This window comes from Blennius ocellaris (genome assembly GCF_963422515.1).
Source record: "Blennius ocellaris genome assembly, chromosome: 2".
NCBI lineage: Eukaryota > Metazoa > Chordata > Actinopteri > Blenniiformes > Blenniidae > Blennius > Blennius ocellaris.
In genome coordinates this window covers 11,767,221-11,792,959 of record NC_137651.1, presented here as the reverse complement: position 1 = coordinate 11,792,959, position 25,739 = coordinate 11,767,221, and the positions used below count along the sequence as shown (strand labels likewise).

The 25,739-nt window shown below is 39.3% G+C and overlaps 1 protein-coding gene across 1 annotated transcript in view; it reads right to left on the bottom strand.

The window, feature by feature from the left end:
- The window catches only part of stx1a (syntaxin 1A (brain)), a 71,404-nt gene that overhangs the window by 23,012 nt on the left and 22,653 nt on the right, over window positions 1-25,739 (bottom strand). The window contains exons 3-4 of the mRNA XM_080512027.1: window positions 23,796-23,895; window positions 1,411-1,485 (exon numbers count right to left, since the gene is read on the bottom strand). Of these exons, the coding sequence (XP_080368153.1) occupies window positions 1,411-1,485; window positions 23,796-23,895 (175 nt within the window). The remainder of the gene's footprint in view (window positions 1-1,410; window positions 1,486-23,795; window positions 23,896-25,739) is intronic.

Sequence of the window (25,739 nt, the reverse complement as noted above, 5' to 3'; positions counted from 1 at the left end):
CAGCGAATCGACGAGTGTAAACGAAGTTGTCTGTCAGCTGCCAGAGCCGATGCATTTCTCTGGCGGTCTGTGCCTCGCTTGTTATCCTCTCAGCCCAGCTTGGAGGGCACGGGGGACATCGTATCCCGCCCAATAAACAACAGAGTCATGCCACCTCTCTATGTAGTATTCGAGAGTCAGGATATCCTCATCAAGACCCCAGATATTTACCGTGACTGCATATTTTCACAACACTAAGAACCATGTAATCAAATACGAGAATGAACAGCAATCGTCATATTCAAACAGTGTTGTGCAAGCCCAAGCCTGATCGTGTTAAAAAAACATATTGAAATCACTAAGTCATTCCTTGGGAAAACAACTCAATGAGGTGGGCTTTATAAAGAGCACTAAGCTGAATGCTCAGGACTGGATATATCAGCCCTCATCAACATCTTTACCGGATGACCTTCCCGACACAATCTGATCAGCTGCCGGTGAAGGGGCTTGTTCAGGTAACAACAGTGGTGACCGGTCAGCAGAGGGAGTGAATTTCCAATTTCAAAGTTTTGTCCAAGGAATTAAATTATTAGGTTAAATTAAAGGAATTAGGTTATTATTATTCTAATTTAATCCCCAATATTTTAACCTTGAATCTTATCCTGATGCAAAAATGAGGATGAGAAGGAACAGCAATAAACAGCTGAAATAAAGTACCAACATGCAGACTACAGCTCTTCTATTTGCATCATTGTGAACCGAAGCAAATGTTTAAATTATTCACGGTTTATCATCTTTCATGTTGCTGTCAGGAGGAGTGATTTAGCTAAAGAGTCATTCCTCCACCAGTAAACAGAAGTTCAGTGTAACAGCAAATTATGCATGAAAAAAGTTTTGACTAACATATTGACATTATGTTTTACTTTTTTGTGGTGTTAGTGGGTATCAGCCCCCTCACACTCCAAACAATGCATTTAATACAATACATTTTTTTTTTTTGGCAAAAATTACTAATACCTCAAAGCCTACTGTCTCAATATGGCCCCGAGAGCTGCAGGCTGTGGCACCTCTTAATGTGGTTGGCCCCTTTGAGTTGGTAGTTGAGCGGGAGGTGTGTGTGTGTGTGTGTGTGTGTGTGTGTGTGTGTGTGTGTGTGTGTGTGTGTGTGTGTGTGTGTGTGTGTGTGTGTGTGTGTGTGTGTGTGTGTCTAGTGGGAGCAGTGTATTTGCATTTTATTTCTCTTTTTAAAGTATATGAAGCACTTTGTGTTACAAAAACTGTATGAAAAGTACGATACAAATAAAGCTTTGGTTTGATTTGACTTGAATGTGTAATTATTTAAAACAGAAACCAGAAGAACAAAAGAGAGAAAGATCTGACTGAGAGGTTAATCATTACTTGGATCTCGAGGAAGAGAAATTATATACTCACTCTTTAATTTAGAGCGCACTTTGTTGGCCAACTTCTTGATGTCTGCCATGAGATCCTCAAGCTCGGCTTTAGTTTCTGAGGAGAGAAGTGGAGGGATTAAAGGACTTTTTAAGCTTTAGGTAAACACACATTTGTATCCACTAACCCACACAGACAAGCCTGTGCGAATCAGACAGAATCAATACCGACACACAAGGAATGATTTAAAGTGCCGCTCCCGACAGGGAGAAACCATTCATCAGCTTCCGTCCACAGCGGTACAAGTCTTCCGTCTCTGTGCTCTCTCTGTGGTATATTTAGAGTACCAGCATCCTTCACTCCACTCTGCAGTCTTCAGTTCTTTCTCCAGCCCTGCACTCATATGCTGGACCAGAGGGCTGCTGCCTTTACCACAGGAAGAGAAATTTCTGCCAACGATCCACCAGATAAAATTCAACCTGGAGCTTCAAAACACGTTTCACCTCGGAAGACAACACAGCCTTTAAATACATATGTACCAAAGCCATGGGACATGTTGCATTTATGGAAGTCATAAACACTAAGAACCACGGCCATTACACTGGGCAGTTTCATAATTAACCATCAAAATTGAAATAAGACACCCTATAAACTACAAATAAAGGGTAGTTTTGTTGTACATAACCAAAAATGTGGCTTAGGTTGCATTTATGACACATAAGAAGCAGAATTAAAAAACACAGATATGCCATCATCATTTTTAGCTGTTTCAGTCAAAGAACCGCATATATTTTATTGCCATTCTGAGCTGTTTTAGCTGTTGTTTAGTTTTAGCTGTTGTTTAGTTTTTACAACATGACTTTCTCCCCACAAACATCCATGTGAACAAGCACTGTTGGCTGTAAAAGTCCCGACAGTCTGTCTGCACTGAATTGCAAGACATCTCTTTACTTAGATTCATCCAAGGCTTGCTCACTGATGCATGAGGTTGGAATTTCAACATTAATCTCTCAACAGGCAGGTGACATATTATGATGTGGTGCACATTTTAGTTGACAGACTAATGAGCCATCCCTTTATTTCTGTGTCACATTTGCCACTTCAAACTACACTATCAGTTTTTTGAAGGGCTGTGCAATAAAATTGAAAATAAGATCAAAACTAAAGTCCTGGGAAAAGCCGATTGTACCGTGGGCCTGCATTTGGTAAAAAGAAATAATAAATTTAAAAAATAGAAAGAAAGATACTACAATGAGCCACTATAGAAGAGCTAAAGAGCCACTGGTCACAGACGCTCCGCTTGTAAATATAGAGAGATAGAAAGATCACACTTATGCGGGATGGTACTTGATGTAGAGGATTTCTCTGTTTCAGTGACCAAAACAGAGCAGCAGGGGGAAAACGTGATCTGTGTGCAGAGGCTCGTTTTGGCCCGAACAGGATGATATATTACTCAATGGTGGATTTGGGAAGATTCGCCAATAACATACCGGCAGATTTCTAAATGGAAACCGTCCAGGAGGCACAGTCATGGCCACGTGCAGACACAATGTCCAACTAACTTTAAAATTCAGCACATAATATGACAAAAACGTGAGAAAATACAGATAACATGAAACCATAAGAATGAAAAAAAGAAAAAATCACAACGACTGAAATGTACAAGTCCAAACTGCTGCAGATTAAATAATTCACTGAAATGAAACATAATTGCAGAGGTCAAAGGGGAGTTTATGGAGGAAAATGAAAAAATATTTGAAAATTAAAAAACTGTGAAAATCCACCACCTCACATTAAAGCCAGTTGGGGTCAGCTGGAGCTGTACAGCTGGATACGTCACTGTAAAATGCCACATGTGATCTTTGTGAGGAAGTCATATAGGACTTTATAGTTTGTCTTGTGCTGCTGTTATTCTTTTTTAAATCCATGTCATCAACAATGGCATGTTCAATACCTGCCAACATTGGGAGGTTGATTGTCTATACATCTATCGGTGTTTATTGGTTACTGTCAGCCCACAGTTCCTGACAGCTTTTGTGACAATCTAACACTTAAGATACAATAAATTGGAACAAATGATGAATGACCTGTTGTTTTGACTCTTTTGTTATATTATCTATTTAAATGGCTTCTATTGAAAAACAAAGCAATACAATGCTCTTAAACTCCTATTCAATTTCAACAATTTCTCAAATTTAATTTCTTCTACATTCTTTTCTTTCTTTGCTGTTATTTTCCAATCGTTGACATATACAGCAAATTGGAAATATATATCATTCTAAGATCAGGATTCTGCATACTGATCCGCTTCGTATTTAGCTAGTTGAATTGAATTGAACTATCCAAATCAATAACAACAGGTGAAGAAAGGTGCTACTTTGTTTGTTTGTTTGATTTTTCAAAGTGTGTAAAACAAACGACAGACTGAAGGCGCCATGTTGTTGTATTGCACCTCTGTATTGCAGAGGCGGCCAGTGGGCTCGCCATTTACAGACACTGTGGAAATTCAGAGAGGGCGGTGTCTGACATTTTCAATCATCTCTGTGAAAACCTGGAGCTCGCTATGTCGTGCTGTCTTACTATAAATGTACTGAAGCAGCTGTGGTGTCATCCACGTGTTCTGCAAGTGTGGGAGAAGGTTTGAAAGAAAGAAAGAAAAAAAAAATCATCCTCGGAAAAGACTTCCCCCTCTCAAACCACATTTTCCTGTCGCACTTTCAAAACCACTGGTGCAGTTTGTACAAAAGGGACAACAAATGCTGCATATGCTGATGCATGTCAATAAATTCGATTTGTTGATAGCTGCCTGAACTTGACTCATCAAGCTTGATGGATATCCTACACGAGACGGACGAGAGGAAGTAACATCTGTTGAGAGGGCTGAGGGCCTTTAGAGTGCAACATTATTAGATATACTCCACAGCACGGTGGTGGCTCATCTCTTTATTTACTGAGCTCTTGGAGAGGATGGGAGACACAGAGAGAGATGGATAAAAAGGCCTTAATAATCTGATCAGGATGTTGGGAGGAGAGGATGATATCTTCGCTGTCATTCATTTAAGATTTTGCCATCCAGCCCAGCTATGACGCCCTGACAGGTTCCTTCATTGACAAGCTCATGCAGGCACTCCAACCAAAAGACGGAAGAAATCTTTGAGGCGCTCTGTTGTAGCACTTAAATTTCAGGTACTAAAAAAATCACGTACTACTGTTTTATTCGAAATAACACCGATGCACAGGAGACAGCTTTTCAAATCAGTGCAAACTCCAAAGGGTTGCCGGAGTGACTGCCTCATCTCGCTGTCGTGTTATTTATGACAAACCACAGAGCTGACTGCTGCTCCTTAGAGCTCCATCTGAGGCTGCCAGATTCACAATCACACTTCACAAATTGCTTCAGGTGGGAAATAAAAAAGCTCACAGAGAAAAGGATCTCTCACATTGGAATTCGTTGTAAACTCTTTGGATTACCTGCCCCTGCCTTCAATAGGAGATGGGACGGTTGCATACATAAATGCATACATGTGAATGGCAAATTTATCCACACCAAAAATGCACCAACTGAGTAGCTTCTTGCTGTGAAGAAAAAGTGCTCACCTCTTTATCACATTAAAATAATGTTCATTACAGCATTGACACTTTTACCAACTAGCAGATATGACTTAAACAAATTTAGGAAGTATGTGACGTGTTCATTTGAAGAGACTGAGGTGAAGAAAGTGAAATAATTGCTTGTCCCAGAGCTCGAGGCCTCAGACTGCTCCCTGGGTGCTACTCTGAGATAGCCAACTGCTCCCAGTGTATTTCAGTTCAAGCATGAATAACCTGGCTCAAATGCAGGGGAATAATCTCCCTTAGGGAAAAGGAACTAAATTTCACTCAACTAAAATCACCAGGGGGAGAATCATTTATATTAAATGCTACCATATAACATGTTATGCTATTGAATAACAGCTGTACTACTTCGAAATTCTGATTAAATGTGATTCATGATTGACAGCACACACATGAATAAAATGTGATTGTGGTCTTCCACAATCAATGTGTGCGTGTGTGCCAGTACTGGCTTTATTTGGGATTTTTAATGTTGTCTTGTCTGGTTGATGTGGGGGGTGGGCAGGGATTGTCAGGGTAATTTAATTTTTTTGTGTTGTTTCGTGTCTCGGTATGAGTGTTAAACATTGCCCTGTGAATGTTTGTTTGTAAATGGTCTTTTACTTGCCATGGGACTGCAAGATGCGAATTAGCCTCTGGCTATATCTGGTACAATGCATCAAATGGCAACATTTATGTTAAATTGTACACGGTCCGTTTTAAATAAATAAATGCAATGAAAATGAAATGAAGAAAACTGTTCACCTTATTAATGTCACAAGTGAACCACGTCTCTGTACAATAACAAGCAACAAGAACCAAGCAGACTTAATAAGTTACTCTGGTCGACCCGATTGATCACACCAAACTGCCTGCAGTCTTTCTTGATGAGTTTGTTTTTCTTTCTTCAAACCTGCATGAATCACAAAGATAAATTCAAGGTGGTGGTAGCCCTGTTGAACCGAAAGCACAGCAAACAGCTGAGCTCAATTATAGACGGAGCTGGTGGATAATTTGATTACACAGTAAGAGGAGGACTTCAATCATTGGTACATGTTCAATTATTTTAAAACACAATATTCGCTCATATTTCTTGATAAGAGAAAGAGCAAAAAAATCATGAAACTATTACACCATCTCCTCCCCTACTGCCACATTGCAAATCCACAATAAATGATTGCATTTCATGGTGATTTGCAATATCACAATTAATGATTAAAAGCAGTTAGGACGGCCCACGTGGCTCTTACAACAAGCAAAAATCAGAATATAAAGTGGAAGACCACAATCACATTTTATTCACACTTGTGAATTATAATCAGGGGCTTATACCCACTAACACAAGCAAGGATAAATCCTTTAACCAGCTTGTGTGATTACAAACTACAGCAGTTCAGCAGAGATGGTGACTGTATTACACATTGATCAGTAAAGCACTGCAAGCTTTTAATCTGTTTAACAGACGTTATTCCATATCAGCAGACATCAGCCTGCAGAGTGTGTGAGGTGACTTCAGACTCAATCACAAAACAAATGAGATAATTGCTCTTTCAGCTGTAAAGGTTATGTGCCTCGTGGTGCTTCTATATGTAAATACTTGGTGGCGCAAGATATTATTTCAGGTCTAGTGGCATCACTGAATGCCAAAGTAAAGTGGCTGCACAACTTTTTCGCCACAACATTATGATGACTATATAAGTGCTGATCCAGTGAAAAGGTTCTGCACTGGAAATAGGTGATCCCAAAGAATAAATGAATGAAATAAAAAATTATGAATGGCAATGGAACCTGGATCTGCTGTTTCAAAGACGAAAATTCTACCAATAGACCACCTGCAATAAATGAATATCTAAATAAATAATATAAATAATAACTGTCAAAATAATCAATCAACCAATAAATAATCAACCCAATTCATTTTTATTCTTAGCTGGTGCTGCTCACAAGCTGGTATTTGTGAATCAGCACCAGCCAATCAGCTGTGAGCTTCTAAATGACGTTGTCAGTGGGGCTTCGGGCTTCAAGCCCCACTTGGCATAGAAATTACGTGAACTGAATGAAAGTTGCCACAGCCCGAGCATGCACACTTACACTTGCACTGCACTGCATGCAATACACACTCGAGAGAGGAGCTCGACCCACTCAAACACCATCGGTGTGGATCAGGAGAAGAAACAGCCTGAGGCAGCAATATGAGGCCAATAACCAGGGAATGTAGTCCTCACACACTAATTATGTGCAATTTAGGAGGACGTTTTATTCACTGACAAGAATATATTGTAGACAATCTTAAAGAATGAATAGCATACTTTGCATGCAGTCCTTTCTGATGACACCAGGTGACGCTCAGCCCCACCTGCCCCTTAATGACCAGTTGCCCCTGAAGGCGCCTCAAAATAAGTCTCTCACAGCAACACATGAGTAAATGGTGAGCAAACTACTTGCCAATTCAGACTGTGGAGCTTAGATTTGTTTTCTAAATGACGTGTCACTTGAGATAATATTAGTACATCATGGTACTAAACTAAAGAGATTTCCTGTCCGGAGGCACTTCAATGTTTAATAAATTCAAAAGTGTCAAAACACCTAATAAACAACCACTGTTTTCAAAAGAAACCTGACCAAAGCTCATTTTACAGCTCCAGCAGTAACGACCTGCTTGACATGATCCGTCACACACACACACACACACACACACACACACACACACACACACACACACACACACACACACACACACACACACACACACACACACACACACACACAACACACACACACACACACACACACACACACACACACACACACACACACACACACACACACACACACACACACACACACACACACACACACACACACACACACACATCGATGGTGACAGCTGCTGTGCAAAGAGCTCACAAATCCCTGAGAGAAACTTTGAGTCCAGTGTCAATGACACTTCACCATATGGACGAGATGGTGTATCAGGCCGCCAATGCCGGAATTTGAAGACAAGTCGCTCTAATAACTGAGACACAGCCACTCCAAAATATGCCCCAACAATATGTATATCACAAGTCATAAGTCCTTCAATTATTGAACATGCCTGTGTGGGATGGTGCTATTTTCAAACTTTCTGAAGACAGCATCATAAGAAGTTTTCACAATTCAATTTTGTTTAAAACCAAATGAATAGAACTTGACAATTATATAACGAGCAGCTACACTCAGGACCATTTCATGCTAATTATGGAAATTAAATAATTTCAAAGATGGTTTTGCTTCAGTGAGAAAAACAAAACAAAACATTGGATGAAGTCAAATTTGGTTTGGTTTTACAAGGAAGGTTTCATTTAGGACAGAGTGAAGAAGTTATGATGATGATCATCCTTTTGTGAAGCCACTGATCATACTTTGTTACTTTCTGCATTTCTAACTTATTTCTTCTGTCTTCAATATTGCTCACAATTTAGAGTCACCAATTAACCTCACATGAATGTTTTTGGAATGTGGAGGGAAACTAGTGTAAACCCACACATGGAAAAAATGTACAGACACACAAACATGCAAACAAACCTGAAGGCCTGGCCTGTATGAACCCACAACGTTCTCATTGATGTGAGAACGGTAACCACTGTGCAGTCCTCTTCTAACTAATGACTGTAAATTGATGACAATAAGAGAATTCACGAAAGGCTGGGCAAACCAGTGACAGATTGTACAACACATTTCACACAACATTTCATATAATACCAGAACATAGTCCCTACACTCCTAAAAAAATACGCACGTGTGGTTAACAGGTCACTGTAAATTGCCTGTGGGCGTGAATGTGCGCGATACGCACTTTAAATGTTGCTATACCTTTCTCACAGCACAGTGGATGTCATTAACCTGCGCCATATTTTGTGTTTTTGGAGAAAACAATGGCAGCAAGTACATTGTGAAATAGTCTGTGTTAAACAGAGTATATGTTAGAAAAACAGAGGGTGAGCTGTGCAGGGAATTCAATGTCTCTCTAATTAGGCCATGAACACACTGCTAACTGTATGGCTGGTTGAGGTCTGCACCAACTTAAATGTATGTTCACGAGTGATCCACAGAAGAAAATCAAGACGGCTCAGCAGAAATAGACAGAAAACAGCATGTGAGGTGATGCCACAGGACTGATGGACACATGATAGGTAGGTACAGGGAGAAAGGAAGAAGAAGAGTGAGGATGAACATGAGGCCAATAGAGGGTCAGATAGAAAGAGAAGAAAAGTTTAACTGCTGATCGGAGTGATTATTTCTTAAAGGGGTCACATTGTGCAAAATGTACTTTCTCATGGTTTTCCAACAGTAATATGTGTCCCAATACCTGGGAATGACGCCTCAGAAATGAAGGGTGTCAGTCATCTCGCCCCCTGGCTTGTTTCAATATTTAAAAAGTGTGTTGCTCCAACCAGCCAATCAGAAATCAAACCCTATGTAGTGTCATCAGGGGTTTAGCCAATTCAAATCAAGATAGGCTCCTCTCTTTGACACTTCCACAATCAGGCAGCTCTGCTCTGGCACATGGCACCACGAGAGGAAGTACTTCCTCTTTCCAGGATGGGCATGTGTGGGCGGAGCCAGTCCAGCTCACATGGACACAGCAGATTCTGAATGCATCTCCTATGATCCAATATTCAAATGGGGGAAAATCAAGGAAATGTTGGATTCGGGGGAATAAACCTTTAATACAACTTTTCTGGACCAACAAGACCCATGTGAAATTGTTGAAGAGCTGGATAATATGACCCCTTTAATGTCAGCAGGAAAAACACATTTCCTATTTAAATCAAAATGTTGGTATTCAACATGTTTGGTTTTATCGTTGTAATTGTTCACAAGGGTGGAAATTATTGGTGAGCACGCTTTTAAAAATATGAACATTCTCTGCAGCCCTCAGGTTCTCCGGCAGTCTGCTCCAGAAATGAGGTGATGAAAAGCAGCCTCACCGCAGGTTTTTGTGTTCATGGTGGGAATGATTTCAAACGCCGGTGCTGGAGGACCTGAGGGTTCACTATGGTTCATAAGATAAAAGTAAATGTGTAAGATAAGAAGGCGGAAGACCAGTAAGACTTTAAAAAAAACCCAACAACAACATTAAAAGAGTCTTTAAACCAATTCTGAAAGACACATGGAGCCAATGTAATGCAATTAAAACTGGTGTTACGTGATCCTGCTTTCTGGTTGTTGTCAACACAAAATTATTCAAAATGCAAGCCCCCAATGGCGTCAAAATATTTACACATCTTTCCCCAACCTGTAATATTAGATACACTTTTGTGGGGTCCACAAATAGATCCCTAAAATGGCTCAAGGGGAATTTATTCAATTACCGGTACTTTTAAAGCTTAACTGTTGATTTTCTTTCCCCCTATGAATATTAGCAACAAAATTGCTTTTAGTTTTCATCAATATGTTACATTTTCAATTATATGTGTCCTTCAAATGAAATTTTGAGATGATGGTCATCAACTATAATCAGACAACAATAAGACCTGAGTCCCTGAGTGTTTTTGCCACTTTTGTACCACTGAGACACACCATCTGTGAGCGTATGGCAAAAACATCTGAGCGTTAAGCAGTTTGATGAGATCCCTCCATTGTAGTTATCAAACATGTCAGGCCAACCTGCACGATCGAGTGTCTTTTCAGCCTCATTATTGGCCGCAGTAAAAAAAAAAAGAAGAGTGCAGCCACTGATGATTAAGTATAGGGACAACAGGGAGGGAGGCAAATTAACGGGTAAAACTGAGGAGTCAATTGGGCTATGGCTTCACACTCCTTCACACACACCCCCCCCCCCCCCCCCCCGGCGCTCTCAAATGGAATCTTCAGGTCAGGCTTGTTGCGATCATTAAGACTGTGTTGCTATGGCAATGTGTGCAGTCGGTCCTCTCGCCGGCTTCAGATTGTTTCAAAGTGACAGAGGAAAGGAGAGTGAGAAAAACACTACAAGGAGAAAGGAAGAGATGCAGGAAATGTAAGAGCTGTAGTAAGGCCACAGTGAGAATATCAAGATAAAACAAATTGGATATTTATTCCAATGTGCAAATAACGTTGTTTTAAAGGCCAACATTTATGGTGACATGGTGATTAGCATATAAAAAGCTCCTTTAAAATTTCTCTGTTTGTGACTCTGCAAATGAAATAAAATTTCTATAGCAGTTTCTATAGAAGTTTTCTTTTCTTTTTGTTCAACCATCTCTGTGAAGGATGGCTCTCAGATTCAGATGAATATCTGGTGTCATGTCTACAGAGTGGCAACATGTTGTTTCGTCCACATGTATCTTTGTTAAAGAGTAAACACGAGGCGGCTCATTCCTCTGAGTAACTTTTTGATTTTGGTGCCTTCTCCTCCATCTGATTGGGAGAGGAGTGATATACCTCTGTTAACACAAGTCCATCACGCTCCATCATAGTCCTGAAGAAATGGATAATTGAAAAAAAAAAATGGAGACATGTACTTTCAAACTAAAAAAATGAAGGGCAGGTAAAGTATACAGCACACACTTTGGTTCGTATTATATGAGTTTAGGAGTTTAGGCTGGAAGCGCCGCTGTTACCAGAGAGTGTAAATAAACAAAACTGTGAGAAATTACTTTATTTCTTTTATAATTGTGATTTGTCCTGACTTAATTTTTTTCGTCTTTCAAATGTATGTTTTAGTAAAGAAAGTGTAATCAAGTTTAAAGTTAATTCGTTTCCATTCTGCATTGACATTTTCCCCATAATAACAGTGAAAACATTTATCTTAATTGAGATGTGGCTCTGCTCCTAGTCATGAATATGACATGTTGTTTTTTTTATCTCTATACTTCAGAAAATCCATGTATGTTTCGTCTGGTAGCCACGCACAGCGTCTTCTGACCTTCATTGATCACGGTAGAAAGCAGAGGCGTTGACCTGTGTCGGTAACGTCCTCGTGTAGGATCATACTTTGTGTTTTCTTATTTACCTGACAAGGCTTTGCACTGCAGTTCAAAAGTAGAATTTCTTACTGTTCTATACATTACAATCGATGTGAGCATTTGATCCCTGAACATCGTGTTTTCTTTGTTTGCTTTAGTAGCGCTGCCCTTTTTTTCCAGGCGTGTTTGTCAGTTTCTGTGTGCTCTGGTGGAGTCGATAACCTTTCCATGACCTTTCCCAGTGAGACAATGTCACAGACGTGAGGCTGCAGGGGGGTTTCACGTCATTTCAGCAGCATGGAAATGTTTGAGTTTATATACGTGGAGACGTTATAAGAATATTTTGGACTGGAAAGAAATTTGAAAAGGAAAAAAAAAAAAAGAAGATTAAAAACAGTTCATATGCAGACTTCATCTTTCTGAAGTCTCTTCTGTTTCAGTGGTTTAATTTGAAAACGATATTTTACCCAAAAAACTTTAAAGGAAAGTGAAGAGATTTATGGGGAATATTTTGTTACTGTGGGACAAAGCCAAGCAAACTGTTCCCAATGTTTTTTTTACACAGGAAGCCAGCTGCTGGTAACAGTTCCACATTCAAACTCGCTGTAACAGTGCTTCTGCATCCTAATACAATCATTAACAAAATCAAACCCATTCATACACACAGCAGACAAAAATGCATCTGTAAATTAAGATTGATCACACACAGACACAGTCTGGTTCTTATCTTCTCCTTGGCACAATTCTGCACATCACAAAGGCCGCAAGTATTTCTGTCCTTTTCTGACGCGTCAGATTTGTTATCATTTCAGCTGCCTCAGAGAAAATACCAGACCCACTTTCAGTTGAACCATGTTTAAGTCTACTGAGCTGGATGGTGTAATAACGTACTTGCATGGATAACAGCATAGCTGGATAAAAGATAGACGAGAGGTCAATGAGATGCAATGAATCACAGGAGCATGAATGCACATAATGTGTGCAACAAAAAACAGCTTTGCAGCTTTTTTCCCTCCTGATGACATGGTTCCTTGTTGGAGGTGTAACATGTTGTTGTTTTGCTGCGTTGGAAGATTAAAGTTTGAATCAATATGAATACAAGGACAGAAACATAAGCTTGTCAATACCATGCAACACATATTGTTGTTTTTTGTTTTGTTTTGTTTTGTTTTTTGAGAACATACATCTTCACGGAACAGAATTAAGTTCACTTATGGCTCTGCCCTCCAAAGAAGCCCTAGTTTTCCTTGTGGCCTTCTTGGAAAAATCAATTGCCCTCTATTGGCATGAAAAGATCAATCAACACCTCACATTTTGTTTTTCATTTTTATGTATTATGTGGTGTGCAGTGATGGTGACCTTTGTATTTTAAATATTGTATTACATAATTTAATGAAGTACTTTGGATCATTCCTTTGGTATGAATACTATAGGACAATTTAATACCATGTTAAAATGTGACACCAATCACCTTGATTTCAGTTTTCTTCCTCAATAAACTGTAGTCCTCCTTATTGGTGAGAAAATAGTGTGACATTATATTTAAAAATGATTCATTTATTTACTGTTTTTGCTTTGGTCAACCATTAGCATTGGCTCTAGTGAATCACATTCACAGTTTCTTCTCCTATCAACAATCAGCTTTTCACAGAGATGAAACTGGTTTTAGTACCACAATGACATAATGTGTGAGTTGTGCAATTGTCGGTCTTATGTCAGGGTACCTCGACACTGACAAGACTTCAACCTGTGTCAGTTTTCTGCTCTTAAATACAGTGTCAAGCTTCGATATGACTGTCTAACTGTGAGCCATTTATCTTTTCCTTCATCTTACGGTCTTTCTCTGTCTCCCTCTGGTCCCTCTGTAAATATATTACAAACGCTGTGTGTTTGCTCCGCCTATTGATCGTCTAGAGTCCAGGTATCTGATGTTATACAGAGAAAAGATGTGAGCTCATCCCTCAAACATTAGACATTTCTCTTACTGAGGGACTATTGTATGAGCAGAATAATAACAAACTTACAGTTCAGATAAGTTTTAATCACTAAACCAGGTAAATGTGATGGAAGATTCATGAAATAAAAGCGAACCAACATTAATAATTAGCAATGTACACAAAGAGACAAAAATCTACTCACCCACTCAGTGGGAGAAACTGATTGGCTTGTTTATGCACCATTAGTGAGTTGAGCATTATGTGACGCTCTTTTCCTTTAAGAGTAGCCTTGTATGAGCATGGCTTACAACTGGCTAGCATTCAGCAGCAGCTCCCAAATTAAAATTCAATTCAATTGGTCTGGTTCCTGATGAGTTTCTTTCCATGCATAAATTGATTATCCACAGGCAAGTTCTTCCAGGTTTTCAATTGTATTTACCCTTCTTGACAGTACTGGCAATGACAAAATCACCCCTCGAATCAGGAATACTCAACTTGCTTCACAAAGCAAGTGTAAATAACTTAAAGCTTCATTTGAAGCAGTTGTTAAAGTGTATTAAGACCATAGTCACCAGTATTTTCTCGGCTCAGTTGATTGACATAGAGAGCAGTAAAGATTGCTCCAGGGCCAGATGTGAACCTCAAGTTGAGAATCACAGCCTTAAGATATATGACAATTTAATGATCATGCCATGCATGATATGAGTGCACATTTTTGTCACGGTCATGCTTGGTTTAGAGTAAAATGAAAAGCACAATTTATTTGTTTGGGAACATTCATCACACAGCAGCACATAACCTCATTATGTCTCTGCAAGACACTCTGTCCTTCCCTCTAATAAGAGTGTCCCCTCAAAATGTCTGACAAGCGACAAGTTTCTAAGTATGTGGCTTGACAGTACACCCATATTTGAAACTCACATAAATATACTGCTCACAAAGGTCAAATCCCATATTGCTTTTCTTTAATGTAAAAAAAAAAAAAAAAATCCTCTTTTAACCATCCCTGCCAAATAACTTCTGGTTAAAATGACAGTTCTCCCAATCTTAGATTATCCAGATCAGCCTCAAAAACTCTCCTTCACAGGCTGGATGTTTTTTACCATGCTGCTATCTGCTTCGTGACTGGAGCTTCATTCAGCATTCACCATTGCAGCCTTTATTTGCTAATTCACTGGCTCTCTCTTCATGCACACAGACAAACTCATTGGTTTAAATTTATTTACAAAACTCTATTTGAAAAACACCTCTATCCACAATACAAATCACAGTCTAGGTTCTAGTGGAAAAGAGTAGTTTAAGCCTGTACCTCCTTTGGTCATTACGAATTTCAGTTTTTCCTGACGCAAATTACCAGAGTCATCTGCAACAGAATTTAAAACGTTCCGCTTTCCTCTTTCCTCTTTCACAAATACCATAAAACCAATATTGAAGGATCACTGCACTTGCTTTTAGCATTTATCAACTCGTATCAATATACATCACAACATTGTAAATATGACTTTCTTTCTTTTAAGATTGTTTGATACAGTTATATAGTGTATACATTTGTTCCTGTGAGTTTATATGCCAATATTATTGCCACTTTGGAAGCTGTTTCGGCCTCTCAATGCTCGTCACTGTCATGCAGATCAGAGCTCTGACTGCACGCGCCACAGATGACCGCTGCATCAGGAGTCAAGAGGACAGAGAGCAGTTACACTGATTTATCTGTGAGTGAATGAGTTATCTCACAATCACTGACCCCATTGTCTCTCTGCATGCCCTGAGCCTTGAACCCCACTTTCATCTGGATGTTATTATTGCACAGCCTAATAGCATGTCTTCGGGGGCCATAACATTACATCAGCTTAGACATTATGAGAGAGAAAGTAGAGAGCGATAACGGAGAAAGACACAAAGACAAAGACAGCTGAGGAGGAACAAAGAGAAAACTGGGGGAACTCGCACAATACTTGTAGATTTTGGTTGAGGGTGGACGAGCTTTGGCAAACAGCTCCCCGAGAGTGGGCGCACGCTCAGCCAAAAAACGCTTCTAGAAATAGTACCGCTCACAGGCTGCAATTAAAACACGCATCTCCAGTGCTATGAGTTAAGGACTAAACGATGTGACTTAGAAACCAGAGAATGAGATGTCAGTGAGAGTAAATATTAAGTGTTTAAAAAAAAAAAAAAAAGGTTAATAAAACTAAAGTGTGTGTGTGTTAAAGGGCAAGTTTTCTAAATTTAAGCACAGAGTAGTGATTCTGTGCGCCGCTTTGTTATAATTTACAGTGTAGGTGGGAACAGCATGCCATCAATGTGTTCCTATTAGATTTTAACCCTCCTATGTTTACAATTAAGCAGCCTGGGTTTGTTTACTAAGACAACTTCAACCTTTAATGTCTCGCAGTCATTCATTTGTTTTTTACGTTGCATGCTACAAACGTGTGATGCCGGAGTGCATCTCGTCTGTGATAAGAGGGTGGGTCTGTTGAAGTCGTCTGGGCCACTGTAATGACGACTGTATAGTTGTCACAAAGCTCACTTCCTCTGCTTCCTGGTAGTTTTCCAAACATTACATATAATATTTCGGTTGTGAAAAGTATGCAAGCCAAAATCTGCTCAAGAGCAACTAGTTATTAATAATTGGCATTTTTTGCGACTTTCCTTGAAAGCAAATCAAGTTGATGTGAGAATCCATGTATATATTTATTTGCGAGCTCGTGAGGGTCCCTGTGTGTTGTTGAAATGATGAAACCCCTCTCCTGGTGTGACGTTAGTTTGCCTTTGGTTTTTCACAACGCTCCAGTAATTGATGTTTTTGTGAGGCCAAAATGAAAACCCAAATACAAAACCCTTCAGGCTTTTCTTAAAGTCCAAATACTTCATGGGCTTCACAATATTTATAACCCAGCACCTTTAGTGGATTGTAACACCATTTGAAATGTCTTTAGAAGTTGAAAATGAGGTGACGTGTGTCTGATGAGGAGCTCTCCAAACCAGACAATCTGACAGACACGGTGGTTTCACAGTGAGTAACTAAGGTTGTACATAATTTTTATCTCATGTTTTACATTTTGGCACCATAACTCAAACGCTATTCAAAATATCTACAAGCAGAGAAATGGAGCTTTTGAGCATTGCTACTCATCATCATTTCGCCCCACAGAATCTGTGTGATATGGCTGTTTAATCAGTAACATGACTCATCAACGTATAATAGATTTCTAACATGCATAGTTGAAAAGCACTCAGTCACTACAAACATTCGATCATCCTACAGCCCTAACATCAAAATATAATAAAAATATAAGTATAGTCACTTGAGGGATAAAATCATTATTTTTGGAAATAAGAAAATATAAAAATTGCTCACAGGTGTACAGGTGAGTGCCAACAAATAGGTGGTCTTGCCCATTCTGACTGTAGTTTATAGCCATATGCAAAATAACAGAAAGCATGTGGTGAAATGCAGATGTAACGGTGTTAAAACATGAAAGTAACTTAGAAAATGTTGGTGGTTTTGTTTCGGCGCTTGAGCTCCTCTCAATGATTTAATATCCAGCTTGTAAAACTACGCTCCCACTCAGTAAGGAGATAAAGCCCCACATTATGTCACATGACAGGGCACACTAATCACACATAGAAAAGGATTTTCTGGCATTGACAGTGTTGCTACTAATCCAGAGGAAATATTAACCTCTGAGCATTTGTAGAGAACATCATATGTGCACCACACGTGCACCTACAAATACTTCCCACGAAGCATGCAAAGCAGGAGAAAATTAAGTTATAATTGATATCATATCTATGTGTTGAGGTACTTTTAATCAGATTATTACAAATTAAACAATGATGAAGCACTGATGATACAGATTCCACCATCCTCTATATCTATCTTTTACAGTCGATCCTGTTTTAAGCAACATCTGGTTACGGGGTGCTGAAGCCCATTCCAGCAGGCAATCGGCAAAGATAGGATAAAATAAATTAACTAAACTCATCAGATACACAGATACACTCCAGAGAAAACCCAAAGATGAACAGGGTCCATATGTAAAATCTGCACAAAGGAAAAACCTCCAAACCGAGGATCAAACAAGAGATATTCTTACTGTGCAGCCATCAGCCTCATCTATGCAATGAGTATGCTTTTAGCCTGAAGCTCATGACAAAATGATCCATATAAAAGGAAAATTGATACATTTCAATCTCCATAGCTGGAGAGGGGAAATACTACAAAACAAACTCAATATATGCACATGATAAATTTCTACAATGCAGCTAAAGAGATGAAGCAGTGGTTGTAAAGACAGTAGAGGATAGTTTGTGGACAAATTTAACCTCTAAACACGGATAAATCTCTCTGTCTGGACGCTACACGTCTAGCATCTATTGTGCAAACAAAATATCCTCAACGTCAGATATTAATTTTTCAATACTACACTTTAATGGTGATCAAGGGTTAAATGAGCTTAATTATAACAAACTGTTGGTAAATGCTTTACTTGGACATGTGCACCCATCAAAATCCTAGTGCACGCTAAACATCACACACCAAGACTCGAAGCACCAAGCGACTCTGAGGCTATTTATGGTGTTGCAAAGCATAAAAAACCAGTGTTGGAAAAACATGCTCTAATGCTACTATTTTTTGCAGTAACACACCAGTAACTGATGGGTATTAATAAAAGGAATAACCCTTAGTTGTTAATTTTGGCACCGACAAAATCAGTTGTGGAGCTGCTGTCTCTTCCTGAGCTTTCTCTTCTGCACCATCGTTGTAGTTAAAAACAACAACAAAAAAACAAAACTTTAGGTAACTTTAAAAGAGCTGCCTGCTTGTTGATTTATCTGTCGAGTTCATGTCAGCTGTTTTCATTTGTATATTCATGTTTCTTTTTGGAACTGATTTTGAGCCAAATTATGCATGAATATTACATATTGCTTGCAATTGAAAATATGCGCATTTGAATAATACATGACGAACTCAAAACAACCGAATGGAATGGGAGTGCATATTGTCCATGTAAGCACTGCCCCATGCGTACTGCAGGCTGTAGACTGAGGTAAGGATGTTACATGCCTTACCTTCACTGTGTCATCATCATCATCCACCACTCCATCACTATAACCCCTGCTGGAGTTCAATTTTTTGATTCACCACTTGCTATGTGCTGCCACAAGCTCCAGCTCACTGTTAATGAGTGTATCCGTCATGCTTTAATCATGTGGAGCGTCACTTGTGTGTGAGCTCCGAAACTCTTTAGCATGTAGCACAGCTCGGGGTAGCACTTCAACTAATGAGCGACATCCGGATAAGTCTGCCGGTCCAAATGTCACTGGTGATTAAGATACTGGTGTTGTACAATCATGCTCTCTTGTGTATCTGCAGGCAATATTGTTGATGCATGACATCACAAATACTCCGCGTAGCATCGGGCCCGATACTGGTGCATCCCTAATTTAGTAGAAATTCACAAGTGAATCAGTCATTATATTGATCCACACAGTGCTTGGAGCTTAGTTAATGTGTCACAGCCACATTACAACATTACAGCTATGTGGACATATTGATTAAGATAAACAATTAAAAGAAAGTAACAAGTCACTTTTCCAAGGAAACTATTGCATTACTTGATCAATGAGAATGTTACATGTTTCTCACCGGAAAATGGAAAACGCTGAATGCAAATTACAATAAATCAAGCTTGGGAACAACAGAACATAGACTAAACACATCGAAATAGACAAAATAAAGAAAATGACACTGTAAAAGTCTCTGCAGAAAAACATTATGAGTTTGATGGTTCGACAAATCCAATTGACACTTCAAAGAGCACTGTTTTAGTAGTAGCATCCATCGGTTTTTATGTTCTGGCCTGATGTGATACTAAATTAACACAATGCAAATGGGTGAAAAAAGCAATTATTTGTTTCAACCAAGGAAATGACCCTAACCCTAACCCCAAATAAATAGCTTGAATGGTTTAATATCTCCTTTTCCAGTTCAATCTCATATAAACCTCACTCTCTTCTGGGAGCAGCTGAGTGTAAAAGTCACAGACAGTCCATAGGGAAAAGCAGTCATCAATGACCTTCGACCTTTCGTTATAAAACCTTTCAAGAGCTTTTTATTGATCACAATAATGAGTAGCAGCATTGCACAACAAGCACAAACAATGCCACAAACTAAAACAAATAAGAGCATTATTAGATGTGAATCCAACCATGTTTATTAAAAAATGTATTCCCGACCTCCCTTCCTGGATTCAATACACTATATAATGTGATGATTACCAAATCCATCATCGCTGAAATGACTAATATTGTAGATTGCTGCTAAGCGCAGTCTACACAGCCGCACATACCAACCATGTGTTGCAATTACCAGAGAGAAAATTCATTTAGGGAGGTGGATAACCTGAAATACACAATGGAATGGAATGTCGGGGCAAAGATGGTTCTGCTGCGAGTGTGTGAGTATTAATACAAATGTCACAAGTGGGCTGGAATTAATCTTGTGAAGATCACTGGAAAACAGTAATCACAAAAGCACAGCAAGCAGAGCTGAAGGAAGAAAATGAAGAGAAGGAAGAGAAGGAAGAGAAAGGGTCGTGAAGCCTGTAAGGCAGCCGGTGGGTAGATGTGTAATTATGAAACCACAACAAAAAACTGAAAACAGACTGCATGACACCTGATGTATATGTAAGCAAAATAAACAACAACACAAAAAACAATATAGACGATGAATGACGCAGGGTGGGACGTGTTTTTATGCTGGAGAGCAAGAGACGGGTGGAAGATTAAAATAGGGATGGACGATAACAAAAAAACTCAACTTTGAAGAAACAAAGAAAATGAGCCTCATTATGCAGGAGGAAGAGAAATTGCAAAGAAGTTTAGTTTGTCGGGGAGCTGCTCTGAAGATACAGCAGAAACAGAACAGACTCCTCGAGATATTCAAAAGATATGAACCGAGATTTAACAAGGAAAAAGAAAAAACTCTAAGATGAGCAGAATATAAAAAAGAAAACAAATCATGTATTCATGGCCACAATGTTTTCAGTATGAGAATAAATCACCACAGATGATGTACATTAGATTTCACATTAAATGTCAGTATACAGTCGTTCTGATGAGAAGCTGGCGCACAGAAATGTCAAAATTATGGACCTTTACCACAGCAGGTAGGAAAGACTAAGACGGGATGAAAAAAGAACATGAGCCTCAGGTGTTTCCAAGAAAACTAGCTATTTCTGACTCAGAAGAGGGTGGGACAATAAATCAGCAGCAATTTGTCATCAGACTGAAAATGAATTCAGTTTTATAAATGGTAACATTGTGATATGGCAATAGATTTAGTTCGGTGGTTTTTCAAAAAGGTCCTCACCTGCTCACATCCTACAGGGAATTAGCATGTCTGGATTTTCTCTGGATATAGATTCCTCCCATAAACCAAAGACATGCTTGCTCGTTAATATGGTGTTTCTAATTCTAATCTGTGTGTGGGGGGGGAGTATAGGGCGGCTTCAGTCATGAGGAGGAGTGAAGTCTTTATTTCCAGGCATCCCTTTGGTTCTATTTTTAAAAAAATCTGGTGAATGTTATGTAAATAATGAAGACGAATAAAAATAAAACATACACTATAATGAACAACCATGAGCGCAACTGTAAAGTCCCTGTAAAAGAAAAAAAAAATCATCCTTAAATCACAATTTAACACGTAAACAATTGTGTGGAATGTGAGTTCATTGTAGAGCAAATCAAATTCTTTATCAATGCATCAGAGTGTAATTCTTATGAAATGGACCTATATTTCATCCCCCTGGTTTTCTGCTAAAATAATGGAGCAGGAAAGGGAAACTGCACTCGGGCAACCATTGAGATAGCCTGACATTAACACAGGAGCAGGCCAATATCTGCATTCAGCTCACTCAGTGCTGTGCCTCACTGACTTCACATAGACTGTAAACTTTAAGTCGTTTTAAGCACACTGGTGAGGCCACTTTGTATTCATAATCCCCCAGATGTGCTGCTTGGACAAACTCATGAAAACAATATGCAAGTCTAGTTGGCAGGAGCAGATATAGTCAGGGAAAGCAATGAAAACTTTAAATGTGACCTTATTTTGCACATATATTGAATGTCAACCTTTAATTGCTATGTTTGCCACTATTGTGTGGCAGAAATGCAATCTAAACCAGCGTTATGTTTCCAAACAAAATGCATTATTCAGTGCTGAGCGGTCGTATCGGACTTTGATTCATAGTGGGAAGAGATGCATAAACACACGTGCACACTCCCGCCCCAGTGCAACAGGAGGAAGAGAAGAACACGATGACCTCCCTGTAATGAATGACCGTGACATTTTCATCAGCTGCTGACTGATGTGCATTTTTTGCATTTATCAGAGACACACACACACGCGCTCATGCACACAGAATTGATTTAATTCACAAAGGACTTATAGAAGAATTTGTATCTGAAACGCTACTCTGTGGCTCATTGCTACTCTGCTGTATGTGTCATCTGCACACTTGAAACTAGTGAAAGGGCTCGTCTGAAGCCTGCTGCTGCCAGCAGATCGATGGTTTTACAGGAAGGTGGGAGGTGGTGAATCATGGGGGTGGAAAAGTAATTGGGGGTATTACGAGTATGAGTAACATCCCCCTTGTGCGTGTGGGGGTCGACTTCCGTGCCGTGGTGACATAAACGAACGAAGAAGAGGTACAAGAGAATAGAGATGGCAGAATGGAAAGACGGTCAGAGGGATGATTCATGTAATCCAGCACAGATTGGACAAAAATGTAAGCGCCGAGCAGATGAAATGGGTCAATGGAGGAAAACAAACACCACGGCACACATTGCAAAACTGAACTGTTAACAGAACGAAAGAGAAAAGTGGAAAGAACAGAGAAATGGACTAAAGAGAGTGTGAGAGGTTTCACAGTGAGAACATAAACGACCAAAAACGAGCAAGACGACAGGAGTGTAGAGAAACCTTGCTGCACATCTACAGCCTCTATCCACAGGCAGGCTCTTTACGTTTGTGATAAATCACTCTTTACTCCTTCCGAGCTCCTAAATAATAGAGTGATTTTTCTTCGTTTTTTGGGGGGGGCGCTGAATCTACCCTTATAATCAGGCTTTTTACTGCCTTCACACATTAAACGGCATACAAAACTGTGACTCTTGACTTTATTCTCTTTGTGCTTTCTATTAAGCGCTCCTCTGACTCATTATTGAGTCATTACTCTATTAAACTTTCATCAAACACCGATAGGTGTGTGCAAAAGGGTCAGTTTTACTCTGGACTAGAGAAAATCGTGCTGCTCAGGACAGACTTTCATTCAACTGTCGTTAATGATTTCATTCATTTGCATTCTCAGCCTTCAAGTAGCTCGCTGTCATTTGATTCAGTGATCATTTGTCTTTTATTTTCTCAAATGATTAATTAGTTGTTTAATGCGAGTTAGGACTGGAAAATGATAGCTGCAGTTTTCCACAGCCAGAGAAACTGACAAATATATATTATAATATAATAATGATATAATATTAATTTGTCTTTTTTTGTACAGCTTTATGGCTGTTGATTAATTAATTATTTTTAAAAGTGCTCTAGAAAATATATAACCATTCCTCCAGAAATTTGGGGACAAGAGGGAACATTTAAAAACAGGATTATGCATTGATTAGCAATTCTAATCAACCCCTATTTTCTTAACAGTAAAACCATGACAGTATATCAGACATTAAATGTCTGTAATTTTTCCAAGTTATGTTTTTAAACCAACAGACACAAATGCCAATTCACTTCAACAAGCTCAGAAAAATTCAACTGAACTACTAAAACCTTATCAGAATTTTAAAAATCCTGCATCTTTGGAATGAGAGTTGTGAAGGTCTTGTCAATGGGTCACCCCGGGAGAGCAGCGTTTGAAAGATTTGAACAGGAAGGAACGAAAAGGACAAACGGACTCACTCTCATCGGGGTTCGGTGAGGCAAGGATGGCGCTGTGCTTCCTCTTCACCTCTTCAACTTTCTCTGCAAGAGACTCGATAAAACCGCGGATCTCTTCCACCTGAGAGAGAGAGAGAGAGAGAGAGAGAGAGAGAGAGAGAGAGGGAGGGAGGGAGGGAGGTAACAATGATCAGAAACTGAACTCAATGATTTAATTATCATATTGGGGAAGAAATATGAAAACTGAGTAGTAAAACCAGAAATGCTGGAAACTGCCAAAGTCACATAAGTTGTTTTTCTAACGTCATGCTAGGTTCATTAATTTAATGCTGACTGGTTACTGGGACAGAACTGGGAGTAGTTTTTTTTAATCTATATTTTATAAACCAGATGACTTTGTGAAAAGGCCGGCTGCATTCTGCCGGGTGAGCTTCCCCCTTCTGTGCTGAATTGGTTCTATTCAACTATTGAAAACTCCTGACCCGTTAGAATCCAAAGCAAATTCACATGCGATTTCCTTAATCCGTCATTATTAATTGCATTCGAGATAAATTGACTCGGGAAGTGCATCACATTCGAGCCTTTCTTTGGACTGTGCGCCAACTGCCACCAGGATGCAGCGCTGACATCACAACCGATCACCTTCATCCTCCTCCAGCTGTGCTGCCTGTGGCTCATGGCAACATCTGGAGGAGCAGCAGTTCACACCTGCCAGCAACTTCATCAATCTCTGCTTTCATCTCCGTCTGTCATTCTGCTGATCGGTTCCTCCTCCTGTACACCCGTTCCACTGCGGCGTCACTTTTCACAGCTCTGTTACACCACCGAGCTCTGCCCGTCTTAGCCTGGGCCATTATTCTTCAATTATCTCTTTAATTAGCTGATGATTGGCTCTTTTTTTCTTTAATGACGACATAATTGGCTCTGGAGCACCACTGGGAAAAGACACATAGCGGGGCGAGGGCACACTTAAATACATAGGAGACAGGTGGGGATAGAGTCTGAGAAAGGAGTACAAAAAGGACAAAAAGCAAAGCTGACGGTAAGTGAGCAAAAGATGACACCACTTCAAGCTGTCTCAGAATGAAAAACCATGTGTTCATGAGTCACTCGGCTCTCATAAGATATAAGGCGAATGTGCTTGGTCCGGGAGAAAAACTGACACAAAGCTAAAAAGCTCACAAATACACAAGAACAAATAAAATGTCACAGCCGCAGGATAAAGTTACAATTTCTATTCTTAACAACACATTCTTCATTTCATATATTTTTATACTCTATATTTGTTTTTTCATTAGTGTTTTGATGAGATACTGTGTACATGTGTAAGCTGTTCTACTAGCAAGGGCTGTTACATAAACCTCCCCCCAAAAATTAAAGGAAATTAAATTGAATTAAATGAGAAAATAAGTGAAATATCAAATGCACGGATGCACAAATATCTAATGCAAGTTTGTTGAATAAATTGTGACAATAAAATCTAAGCAAAGTAATGAATATGTATCTAAAAACAACTAAAATCTAAATAATAGGGAGGATTAATTTTTTTTATTGCATATTCATAAAATATACAGACATGTAATGTAAATATGCTGAACATTATGAATCACCATAAAGGAGTTTGAATTGTAATCATCATAGTGGTGAGTATGGAAATGCAGTTAAAAATAAATGCTTACCTTAAACCAAAGAAAGAGCACCGTTGGTCGCCTACATGATGTGAGGGTGTGATCACACTTGGAACATTAAGTCCAGTTGAAATAAAGGCTGGTACAACTACTGCATGTCTGAAAGTGTGAGTGTGGGCCTTTGCAGCCTGCTTTCCACCAAACAAACTGAGCCAGTCCACTTGAAATTAAGGTGTTGGTACGGTGCAATTACAATCTGACAGAAGTCTGAATGCAGTGCAGACGCGATGAGCTTCAGAAGTGCTGTATCCTCCGTTGATCATAATTGATGTTCAAT